General features: G+C 39.0%; 1 protein-coding gene across 2 annotated transcripts; it reads right to left on the bottom strand.

The window, feature by feature from the left end:
• Positions 1 to 3,671: 3,671 nt before the first annotated feature.
• On the bottom strand, positions 3,672 to 11,793 carry LOC124261746 (bis(5'-nucleosyl)-tetraphosphatase PrpE [asymmetrical]-like). 2 transcript variants are annotated; one of them, XM_046696103.1, is made up of 3 exons: positions 11,683 to 11,793; positions 8,056 to 8,095; positions 3,672 to 4,568 (listed from the first exon to the last, which is right to left on the bottom strand). In XM_046696103.1, exon 3 carries the CDS (start codon positions 4,512 to 4,514, stop codon positions 3,687 to 3,689), a length of 828 nt encoding a protein of 275 aa, XP_046552059.1. In that variant the 5' UTR covers positions 4,515 to 4,568; positions 8,056 to 8,095; positions 11,683 to 11,793; the 3' UTR covers positions 3,672 to 3,686. The 2 variants fall into 2 exon arrangements, with proteins under 2 accessions (XP_046552059.1, XP_046552060.1); XM_046696104.1 differs by lacking the exon at positions 8,056 to 8,095 and having other exon boundaries at positions 11,683 to 11,779.
• Positions 11,794 to 12,752: the final 959 nt, after the last annotated feature.

The following is a 12,752-nucleotide window of genomic DNA, read 5'->3' as shown; positions in this document are numbered from 1 at the left end:
AACGATATCGAGCTGTAATTGTTTTTTGTTACCGTGGATCAAATTCACGTGTTTATTGTACGTAAGAACACTGGCCCAAATACTTGAACTGCATAATACATAGTGTTAATTTACAAATACACTACCGGGCAAAAGAAAGTTATCCCCGACTTCACTTGCCCAAAAATAGAAACAAAGACGTATGTGAGATTTATGATAAGTATTTTACAAACAGAAATCATTTCCCGATAATTTGAATGAAAATCCATTGTAGGGGACCGTTCATAATTTATGGCTAAGGGGGGCGATGACGATTTTAAGGGGGGGACACCCATTTTGTTCTGGGGAGCAAGGGGGCGTCATTGATTTTGTACGTGACATCCAGGGGGGTCACTTATTATGTACATACATTTCATTTATTTTTTTATTTTTATTTTTGGTTGGTGGGGGGTGGTGGGTGTCATTCACATTGTACATGCTTCTCCATAAAAATCATCACACACACCCACACTACCACACCCCAGCCATAACTTATGAACGGTCCCTAATGCAGATCTTACATTTGCCGCAAGAAGTAGTCGAGGGGTCAAGATAGAAAAATACACAAATCAGAGTTCATTAAAAATGTGCATAAAGAGTCACATAATGAGACAGCAGTTAGGGGACATGTCATCAATAGCGATTGTGACCACCCTTGGCATACATACACATTGACGTCTCCACACTGACATCGTCAGTCGGCGCACGACGTCGGCAGGAATTCTGTTCGATAAGTACAAGAGTCTGTTCAAATTCCTGTCGGTTCGCTGGAGGTGGTACTCGCTGTCTTAGCTGACGATCAAGATGATCCCAGAGATGTTCAATGGGGTTCATGTCCGTAGATCGCGCTGGCCAAGGCAATACGTTGACGTTAACGCTGTGCAGGCATTGTCTAACAATTCTGGCGGCGTGAGGCCTTGCGTTGTCGTGCTGCAAAATGACTCCTCTTGGCTGTTGCCGAATAAAGGGCACCACAAAAGGTCTCAACACTTCATCCCTGTATCACTGGGCATACAGATTTCCTCGGATGATAACCAGTCTTGTTTTCGGGCCGCAATACCGCGCTATACCTGGACGCCTCCTCCATCGAACGGGTGGACTTCCTGAACGCAGTTTGGCGCCAGTTGCTCTCCTCTACGTCGTAAAACTGAAACTCGACAACGTTTCTGAACAGACTGACTCGACCTTCATCTGCAAAAGGCACTCACTCGCGGTCATGTCGCAGCCACCGACGTTCAGTCCTTGCCCATTGTCGTCTGCGTTGACGGTGTAGATGGGTCAAGGCCATTCCACGGAAGGGGCGGTAGGCTCGTATACCAACCATACCAAGACCTTGAAGGACTGTTTGTCTGCTGAAGGCGTGTCCTAGTGCACAATTGACGTTGCCGCCTTCAGCCGGTGTCCTCCTGGTCTTCCTGATCTTGGACGGTCTTGGGTCTGGCCTGTTTGCTGGTATCGGTTTATGGTGATGGTGGCCTGACTGCACTATTACCAAAAGGAGGGTACATTGTTTGACTAAAACCTGAATTGCATATGTATCCGGTGTGTACTGATTTAGAGTGTTTTAGATCGGCAAATATAGTTCCAATCATACTTATCTTTTACATTTCAGAATTGTTTTTGGTAACAGTCCTAATCCGTAGTATGTTTTGTTTGTTTCTTGTTTAACGCCGCAATCACCAATATTCCAGCTATATGGCGGCGGTCTGGAAAAAATCGAGTCTGGAAAAGAGCGAGTGAGTGAGTTTAGTTTTACGCCACCTTTAGCAATATTCCAGCAATATCACGGCGGGGGACACCAGAAATGGGATTCACACATTGTACCCATGTGGGGAATCGAACCCGAGTCTTCGGCGTGACGAGCGAACGCTTTAACAACTAGGCTACCCCACTACCCCAGAACATAAGATGTTACTTGCATATGAACGTCCATTCACATTGGTTTGTTTTGGTTTGTTGTTTAATGCCTCACTCAGCAATATTCCAGTGTAATCATAGCTTTCGGCCGTGGGAGCCGTGCCAATTTACACTTCTCAGAGGGGTACACAAAGTCCGCAGTCTAGACTACCACTTGCGGTGGCTGAGCGGGTAAGGCGGCTGACTTTGTGTCCTGGCGATTAGGTGCCTGACTCTGAGGGTGTGGGTTCAAATCCCAGATGGGATTCAACCGAAAAATAGTACTAGAATTTTGTAATTTATTACATATGTTACATTTGACCACTTTCTAAATGGCATTATGTAATCAATCCAGTGATCAACAACATGAGCATCTGTCTTCACAAGTGGGGCACAATGACATTAGTCAACCATGTCAGCGAGCCTGACCACCAAACCGTTTAGTCGCCTCATACGACAAGCATGGGTTGCTCAAGACCAATTCTAACTTGGATCTTAAGGGGGTTTTCATTTTGAGACCCAGTTGTAGTCATGTAGAACACTGACTGAAAAGTCTTATTTGGAATATGGAAATATATACAGCACATGCAGTAAACTATGTTAACAAGCATTGTCACTAAGGGGACATAATCCCCCGCCGAAAATGATCAAATCAAACTTATAAAGTAATGAAAGTTTAAGTTAAATGTCAACAAAAACATGACCAGTCAACCTCTCTTGATATCTTGCTCTTTAGGTGTTCCAACACACACATATTTTCAAGACTGACTTTGACCTTGACATGAATGTCATAGTGTATGAAATATGCAAAAATAGTACTAAAGAAATTGCTTATTGAAAACAATTAAGGGAAGTCTTGAAAGTCTGAAGAGAATCCAGTGAACCGTTCTTGAAATATCTTGCTGACAATTCAGGTTAACATGCTGAAATCTTCAAAGTGTCGCTGTGACCTTGAAAATTAAGTCGACCAAAAATCAACTGGGCCCTGTGCCTTCCCTGGATGAAGCTTGGTTTCAAATATGAAGACAATCCAGTGAACTGTTCTTGAGATAGCTTAACATGCAGGTTTACATGCTGAAATCTTCAAAGTGTCGCCATGACCTTGAAAATTATGTGAATGTCACCAAAATCGCCTGGTCCCTGCGCCTTCCCTAGATAAAGCTTTGTATTGAATATGAAGAAAATCCAGTTAACAGTTCTTGAGATAGCTTAACATGCAGGTAAAACGTGAAAGTCCCCTTGTGACCTTGAAATGAAGGTCAAGGTCACCAAACCTGCCTTGGACCTTTCTTATACTGTGATGAACCTAGGTACCAAATATGAAAAGAATCTAGAGAACGGTTCTTAAGATATTCCAATTCGTACGTATGGACGGACGGATGGAGCCAAATGCTATATCCCCAGCTTCGCGCTAAACGCGTGGCGGGGGATAAACACAAAGTCAAAGTGACCTTATTAATCTTAGTTCCTTGTGACCATAGTTTCATACACACTTTTCGACAATAACATATAACAAGCAACTGTTTGGTGTAATCATGTTCCTTATAGTTTACTGTTCACAGATTACGATACCAGAACACTCTCGGCTAATAATCTCTATGAAAAAGGTGCCAGACAACTAGTCCAAGACAATATCATAACCAATTTTTTTATTATAACTAAACCTGTTCATGAAATCCAAACAGACAAAGAAATAACAAAATAACAACATGCGTCAAAAGGCACAATCATGTTGAAAAATATAAAACGAACACAAACAAAGTCTCAGATCTTTAATCAGCTTTTTTAAACATGTCTGGCTGTTTGGATGTCACTGATATAAACTCTCTCGTTCCATCCAGGAATATACCCGTCAAGGACTTCCCATACACACAACCAGTGTCAAGACCTGTGTCGTATGGATACGTCTGAAGACCACGCACCGCATCATGACCGAAGTACACATGATCAGGGCCTGGCCACAACGAGGCCCAGGGTACTCCGTCGTTCGAACTCTCTGATGGGATGAGGATTGGACATGAACCGTGAAATATAGTATAAAACTGTTCTATATTCCTCATGTGAGTCATAGCTATGAAGTCCTGCCCTTCAAATCCCCAGCCAGGAATGAGTCCAGCGTGAACTATGGTTGCATTCAAACTTGGAATGGATATCGTGTACGGTAGGTCTTTTAAATATTCAAAATCTGTCCAAGGCAGGTCCTTGATCCATTTGTTTTTTTCCTTCATGGCGTAATTTGGGTCCCCAATGGATTTGTAGTATTCATGGAGGACCACGTCGTCATGGTTACCACGTACCGAGTAGCACTCCATGCTCTGAACTAGTTCTAGCACTTCTTTGCTCTTTGGACCTTTGTTGATGAGATCTCCAACAAATACACACAGAATATTTGGCTCTCTCTGTTCAGCCTTGTCTATCAGTTCACACAGTTCATCATAGCAGCCATGAACGTCACCGATTACGAAGACCTTCCTGTCCCGAATGACGTCTGCTCCCAGTTCAAGATGGCAGACCCGGGGTTGAGGGAGGTTGTGTTTGCTTGGTCTGGGTGGGGGTCTCTTTTTCAGGACAGATAGAACATAAGAAAGGAGGGATGTCATTTTCTTGTCAGTGCACTTTGTTCATCAGCTCAGTGGACTTTGACTTCAGTGACTCTGGAAGAAATTGAATACATTGTGAGTCGGAATGTGACACACATACAAAGTTACAGGCTGTAAGACAGATTCCATCAAAATCATTGTCTATCTCTTATTTGAACTGTTTGTGAAGCATTCTAGAAGCAATGGGAATGACAAGTGTTTATGGATGATCAACTTCTTTATTGTACAATAGCGAAGTTTCAGTATAGATGCTTATACCGTTTTCTCTCATTTCACTGGAATTTCAAAGGAAGAGACATTTTCATTGTGTGGAAAGCACAGCCAACGGATTTCGGTCATCAACAAGATATTCTAGAATTTTGTTGTGTTCAGTTTTCAAATTTAGCTTCCAGAACTCTGTCCAAAGATATTCCAAAGTGGAGACTGGAATGGAAGTCACCTGTTTGAAACTAGTTCCGAGTGATGTAAGACAGTTATGCACAAAGAACTTAGCTTGAGCACCCCTTGACATATCTCACGATATAATGAGCCCCGATCTTAACCCTTTGGCGCATATCTGGGACATGATTGGTCGTCATGTGCAACAAAGGGATCCTCCTGTACCGAACATTGCCCAATTGGAAGCTGCTTTACATGAGGAATAGCATAGACTGCCCTTTCAGAGGATCAGGAGGCTGACAGTGGGTATGAGGAGGAGAGTGCTCACTGTTATACAGTTACATGGAAGTTACACCTGGTATTGACCTTGAATCGTGTAAGACAAGCAAAATGACATTTTGAATGTTCACATTCACCAATAAATTCAACATTAAACACTCAAGGGCCATACTTGTACAGACATGGTTTTGAATGGGTTTTTCCAAAAAGAGGCATTATCATCCTAAAGTCAACATGGATTCCAATCATTTTGTCGTTTTTTATGAGTCAAGGATCAGTCGGGTCAGAAAAACTTGTGATTCGTCGACGCCACAACGAGAAGTTTCATGTACATGTTGAAAACCTATCATTGCGAAAATACAGAGGGTGCTTAATTAAGTTCTTTGTGCATATATAAAGTTGCTTTCTTAATGGCTTATCTGGACTTCTTCCTAGTCATTCATCGGTTAGTCAAAATTAGCGAAAGGTCATTCTCATGTGACCTGTAAATTGAGATCCCCTGATCTTTGTTCAGCAGCAACAAGAACTAAGGTCTGGCTTTAATGAAATTTGATATTTGATGGCAAAACATGCTTAATATAGTATTGTGCCACTTAAACATGGTAGACAATGGACCAAGGGTCCTTCTAATAACAGACTGATGATAGAATACACGGGGCAATCAAATGTCTGACATCTATGGAGAATATAATTTAACATAACATGTCTTCAAATAGTCTTGTCTCTCTATTTGTTAGTTTGTTAATATTCCGACATACTCATCAGAAAATACCCATGAAGATCCGGGTCATAATATTGATCTTCAGTAACCCACTCTTGTCATAAGAGGCGAGTAACAGAATCGGGTGGTCAGGCTCACTGACTTGGTTGACATGTCATCGATTCCCAATTGTGCAGTTCCATGCTCATGCTGTTGATCACTGGATTGTCTGGTCCAGATTATTTACAGACCGCCGTCATATAGCTGGAATATTGCTGAGTGCGGCGTAAAACTAAACTCACTCACTCAACAAAAAAGACCACCCCAGTTATCAATATTTTAGTATTTAGTAGTTCATATCATGATCCATATAGTACTTAAATATTGAATATTGGGGTGGTCCTTAACTATGTACACAGTCAAGGCTGAACCAGACAATCCTGTGATTGACACCATGAATCATCAATCCAATGAACTGAGACGCGATGACCAGCTATCTACACAAGATTGACAATAGATCAATTTAGTTGTCTCTTATCATCATCATAGATCGCTGGGACTATTTCTTACCCAGAATCCCCAATGGTTCTACAAGTAGAATTTTTTTTAATGATCTGTGACATCATCTTCCTTTTCAAATAATGATTTAGAAATTCAATGTGATGACATTTACCAGAAGAAAACTATACTGAACTAACACAGAGAAATTGAGAATTGAAGCATGCAATACAAGTAACCGATGAACCTTGTAAATCCTCCCTAGTTTTATCTTCTCTACTTACTTGATTACATAGCTGACTGACTGACTGAGTTTGGTTTTACGCCGCCTTTAGCAATATTCCAGCAACATTATGGCTGGGGACACCAGAAATGGGCTTCACACATTATACCCATGTGGTGATCAGCTGACAGGTAAGTTATACCCAAAGTTTTTGAAAGGCATTTAGAAGTTGGACGAACATAAATATATGACACTTTTAAGGATAACAACTTCTTTTTATTCTTTACACGACGCTTCAGAGCTAATTCTTGCCCCTTCATCAGGTGAATGCTCCATCATTCACCTGATGAAGGAGCAAGAATTAGCTCTGAAACGTCGTAAAGAATAAAAGTTGTTATCCATAAAAGTGTCATGTATTCATGTTATACTTGTTTAGTTGATTACTTTTCTGGAAATATTCAGTTCGTCTGAGAACAGTGAGTCCAATAAAATTATTTTTCTGTTTGAATCGATAAGACTTGTCGATTTGTAGCAAGCTAGTTGTATTTAAATCACATTTCTATTCTTATGACAAAGTTCAGACTGCCCATTTTAATTTTCATCACAAGATCAGAGAGATTGTGTCAAACAAGGAAATAACCTGTCAAAATATCAATGGGCTTCAAAGAATGTGCAATGCTGTATACATGTGCACAACATTTTGTTAAGTTCATTGACAAATATCATTTGGCAAGAGATATAAGACTAGAACCTGTTTTCATGATAAGGAGTTTGTATCCATAGTTGACTTGTGTGCTGGCAATTAGGTGCCTGACTCTGGAATTGTGGGCATAAATCCCAGATGGGACTCAAAACCCCAAAGTACAAGAATCCATACTTTACCGAGAGAGTGTACTCACATATATAACATAAATGCAACTTCCCAGGATGCAACAACAGATAAGTCCTGGTACATCTTTGCTAACACTAGTGGTGTTCCGATTAATTCAAATAATCGAAGATTGGTCGCAGTGACCAAACGAACAAGCAATCGATCACATAACGATTTTGGAACTACTGTTTTAGTCTTTGAAATACTTGACAATGGATCATATCGTTGAAGTTGTCAGGGCCTGAAAATGTGTTTAATTCTTAGAAAACTCACTTCACTAACTGAAAAACCATGACTGAATATTTCTTGAAGACCCCGGGAAATTTATGTTCATGATATATTAGTCATCACTTTAAAGTAGCAAGCTGCATCATGTTATACATATCTGCAATAACAACCTGGATAGGAAAATCTGAAAAATGACGCTAACCAATTTTTGTCGATGATTGTTCATTGGTAATGAAGCAATCATCAATTGTGAGATTTCAACCAATTCCCAACACTAGCTAACACAAACAACACCAAACTTTAGCTTTTTCAATAAAACACAAAAACATATTAAAAGAAGAAAAGGAACAGAACAAGTTCTTACCTGATATGACTGCCTTGTCAAAGTGAATTAATCTTCTTGACTGCAAATAACAGACAGATCAGCATTTGATATTCTTGTACAACCTACATGACTTCTTAACAACACCAAAACCCTTACAAGAAGAGAAGGGAAGTAGTACATAACCCTGCTGTGTGCCATACATCATATGGTCACCTATCTTTCTGTATTCAGTATGAATTTGCACTCGCTCACACGTTATTCCTAAAGGTCATCAAGTTGCAGATGCTGAGTGATTTGTATCAATTGCTTGTGTTTATGATTTGTATAAACTGTTTGTGTTTATGATTTGTATAAACTGTTTGATGCATTTAATAGATTAGCCACTGTCAGCTGGATGGTGTTAAGGGTATTTTCGTAAAGATATTTTTGTCAAAATCTAGACTGGTTTAGGTGGTTTATTTCAGAAAAGTAATATAGGCCATAGGCCCGGGATACACTTTTTGAATTACAGAGTGAGAAAGTATGTTATAATGAAGACTGTCTCAGTAACATAGCTTGATATACATGTATAAATGCTGATAAATGTTTTGAGATGCTTGAATTTGATGCTTGCATTTGATGCTTGCAGAACCGTATTAAATTTTTGGATTGTTGGATATTCATAAAAGTGTAAAGGGATGTACAGCCACCGCAATGCTTGATATTTATTACAAATATGTAAGAAGTGATATTCATCTTCTATATATGTCAGTTTACAGATATTACATAATCTGTCATTTCTAACCTCACCAATATACCTGCCAGTTTCTATTCTTAGTTTATGAGACCCCGATCTAAACTGAACAAGAGCATGTCTATGTTTAGAATAGCTAACCATGAAGATATAAGATTCAACACCCAGGGGTGGAAATAACTTGAAAATTGCTAGTGTACTCCGGTACAGTGGCACATGTAAAATCACTTGCCCTGATAATTTTTCCACTATTCCGGCCGTTTTCTTGTTGATTTTTTAAATAAACAACATAATTAACATTGGAATATCAACTGGACACGGGTACAGTGTGATATACTAATTTGCTTGCCCGACAGAAAAAAACACTGGACTCGGGCGACGGGCAATGGGTTATTTCCACCCCTGAACACCTGAACATAGGTTTAAACGACGAATATCCAAATGTTTTTGTGCCTTTTATTATTGCAGAATTCCAGTCTTGTTGATACGAAACTTTGAGTCTACCTATATATTCATTTACAAATAGCGTTTCACTTCGAACCATCTGTTCTTGCCAAACAAATCCAAATCCATATACTTCTAATGTATGCTTTATCCTAGATACCCAGCTCTTGCAACCATTACTTTTTTTATATTAGTACTGATATATTATATTACAGATATTTATAGAGTTTATTTATAGAGAAAGAGTTTATGGGACATCTCAGATATTTTTTGTGATATTTTCACAAAATGCTATGTAGGTAGGGATTTTTTAACAAAATTAACAGTGTGAGCAGTTTTGAGATAATTTTTTGATAGATTAACTAACAGTATTTTAATTTCCTTATCATGTTTACACTGATCCTGTTGAAAACAACAGGAAATAAATATATTTTAACATAATCATTATTTCTGGTCATATTGTCAAAAAATCAGCATTTCCTAGAGAGGTAGATAAAATTTAAACCTCTGTCACCCGGGGTACTTTGTGTAAAAATGTCCATTGAGTAATCTGGAAACCGATTAGAAATGAGTATTTCAATGCAAGTTAAACTGACCAATAGGTATGGTAAGGGGAACAATGGTGTACCCATTGGGTATTGATAGTTTTTTGGGGGGGTAGTTTATACATTTTTACACTCTTCACCCATGGGTCCACAGATGGGTTTAGTTAACTGATGGGTACCAGTTAACTGCACCCATGTGTGACACATATCACATTACCTATAGGGCTGATGAGGTAGCTGCACGATTAAAGCATTCGTTCATTACACTGCCATGAGTGAATGAGTTGGGTTTTACATCACTTTTGGCAATATTCAAGCAATATCACGATGAGGGACACCAGAAATGGGCATCACACATTGTGCCCATGTGGGGAAATCGAACCCAGCCTAAACCATTAAGCTAACCCACCACCCCATTACGCTAAAAGACTGGGGTTCAATTCAACACAAAGGTACAAAGTGTGAAGCCCATTTCTGGTGTCCCCTGCTGTGAAATTGCTAGAATATTGCTAAAAGCAGCACAAAACCTTATTCACTTCATCCCATAACTCTAACTGTAATATGTATGTAACTTGTAAGCAGGATGTTGCACATCGTATAGGTACATTACTTACACCAGTGGAGTTCATCTATATGTGATGTCATGATTCCATGAATAATACAATATCTGAAGAGACACGAGTTCATCTATATGTGATGTCATGATTCCATGAATAATACAATATCTGAAGAGACACGAGTTCATCTATATGTGATGTCATGATTCCATGAATAATACATTATCTGAAGAGACACGAGTTCATCTATATGTGATGTCATGATTCCATGAATAATACAATATCTGAAGAGACACGAATACGCCAGCTAGAAAGCCACAGTGGGTGATAATGCATGGTGCGGTTATGCTTCTGGGTTTTCTGTTTCTTTCATGTATATTTGTATGTTGCAACTCGAAATGATTTTGGTTGAGTTTTAGTTTTGTTTGTGATTTTTATGTGAATGCATATATAGAACGTCATACTAGTGCATTTGGATGTTTTGTATTGAACGAGAAGATTTCATGGGAGCTGAGAAACAACTCAATCTTCAAACTCGTTGTTTCTCTGCTCCCATGACATCTTCTCGTCATCTTCTCGTCAGAGAAACGAGAGTTCGAAGAACGAGTTGTTTCTCAGCTCCCATGACATCTTCTCGTTCAATACAAAACATCCAAATGCGCTAGTATGATGTTCTATATTTATTATATACCCCCTTATCTTGCATTAATCTGTTACTTAATAAAACAAATCATAGCGTAGAGCAATGTAGAACCGGCAGGGGTTGAAAACGGAATCTGGGGTGCAATACGGACTTTGACCACGTCATCCGTATTGCACCCCTGTAATACTATCCTAAGTTTACATGGGTATATAATAAATAGGTTATTTTGAACCTTGAACACATTACCATGCCTGTTGATAAGATGACACACCAACCATGGTAGGTCACACACAAGACTTGGATACTAGTTCAAATACAGGCTAATCGGACATGGCCAACCAATACCCATTCCTGTAACAAGCACTGCACACTTGAAACAGGATTCTATTCACACCTGGTTTCAGTTCATGCACAATATAAACAAAAATAACCCAAAAATAAACAACAAAAAGTAAATGCAGCACTTCGTAATCCACATGATTTCACGGCCAACGTATTATCCTAAACAAATCAGCATTAATTTCAGGTGTTTTGGACATAGAATGGAAACAATTTTTCTGAAAGTTCTATTTAGCCATTACACGGATCATCAGTGCAATTATTATTAATAATCGTGTCACTGTCAGTTTATCAACATCGTTAGACTGATTTTGTTATTTTGGTCGTATTATTTGGATTAAGAGCAAGTACAGTTATTTTGTATCACGAAATCGAATATTAGAGAAAAGAATAACAGATACTCACCAGCCACCACGTGTCTGACATCACCTGAATAATCGAGCGAATCTTTCATGTCTGTTGTCGATCTCAGCATGTCCACTGCCAAGCTGTAGGAAATGAGTGTACAAAGGGACGTCACTCTAAAAAGATTCGCTATGGCAAATTTGTTTCCGGAACTTAGAGAGAACATGTTCGAACCCGCGAAGAACATTCTAAATATAGATTTGTATATTTTCTATCTGATAAGATCAGATGAAACTTATATGTTTCCAAACACGTATTTTTCCAATATGAATTATAAACTTGAACCATAGATGGTTGAATCTAAAATGAATTATTTAAGTGGGTCTAAATCTGAGGTTTTAGGTGACCACTATTTCTGTTGTTAAAGGCTGCGTATGTATGTACGCGTGTGTGTGCGTGCGTGCGTGCGTGCGTGCGTGCGTGCGTGTGTAAAACTGCACGTTTAATATGATGGTGGGCAGACAATAGGTCCACTCAGACAAAAAGCCCTCGGACAAAACAACCCTAGGCTAAATGCCCCATGACAAAAAGCCCTTGCAACATTTCACCCATAGGATAAAACACCCTTTGAGTTAATTTTGAGTTGACAGGTGATAACATGGTGTTTTCTAAGCAATTCCTCCCACGACAGACAGTTGTTACAGGTAAGTAGCACATGTGAAAACCATATGCGCCCGGGATCCTCAGTGACGATGTTGTTATTCCAACAATGGAAGGAAGCCTGCTAATGTTGTATTGCCCTATGTATGATGATTTGCGTGAAAGTTTATATGAAAATGTCTGTTTTAGCTATCCCAACTTCTTAGATCTTTGTGATGATGATAAATTAGTTTTACTTTTTAAACACCATGTATATTTCAGTGCCAAAACCTGCTTTTATATCTTGCAAAGAAGAAAACATATTTTATACGGATAGATTTTACACTGTTTGTACCTATATAATTATTTAGCATTTAGTATTTATAATGTATTAATACATTAGTCTCTCATAACCCTTAAAGGGTGGCTCACTTATATGCTATATTTTATAAATATATTTATATATGTATTTTATGTGAGGTGAGACTGAA

Source organism: Haliotis rubra, unplaced genomic scaffold (genome assembly GCF_003918875.1).
Source record: "Haliotis rubra isolate DU_JTF1 unplaced genomic scaffold, ASM391887v1 Scf807, whole genome shotgun sequence".
In the NCBI taxonomy this organism is placed as follows: Eukaryota; Metazoa; Mollusca; class Gastropoda; order Lepetellida; family Haliotidae; genus Haliotis; species Haliotis rubra.
Note: the sequence above shows the minus strand (reverse complement) of the source record. Positions and strands in the feature narration are given on the sequence as shown.

What these genes read in the sequence shown, in the direction of transcription:
- LOC124261746 (XM_046696103.1), bottom strand. Translation starts at nt 4,514, where the DNA reads ATGACATCCCTCCTTTCTTATGTTCTATCTGTCCTGAAAAAGAGACCC.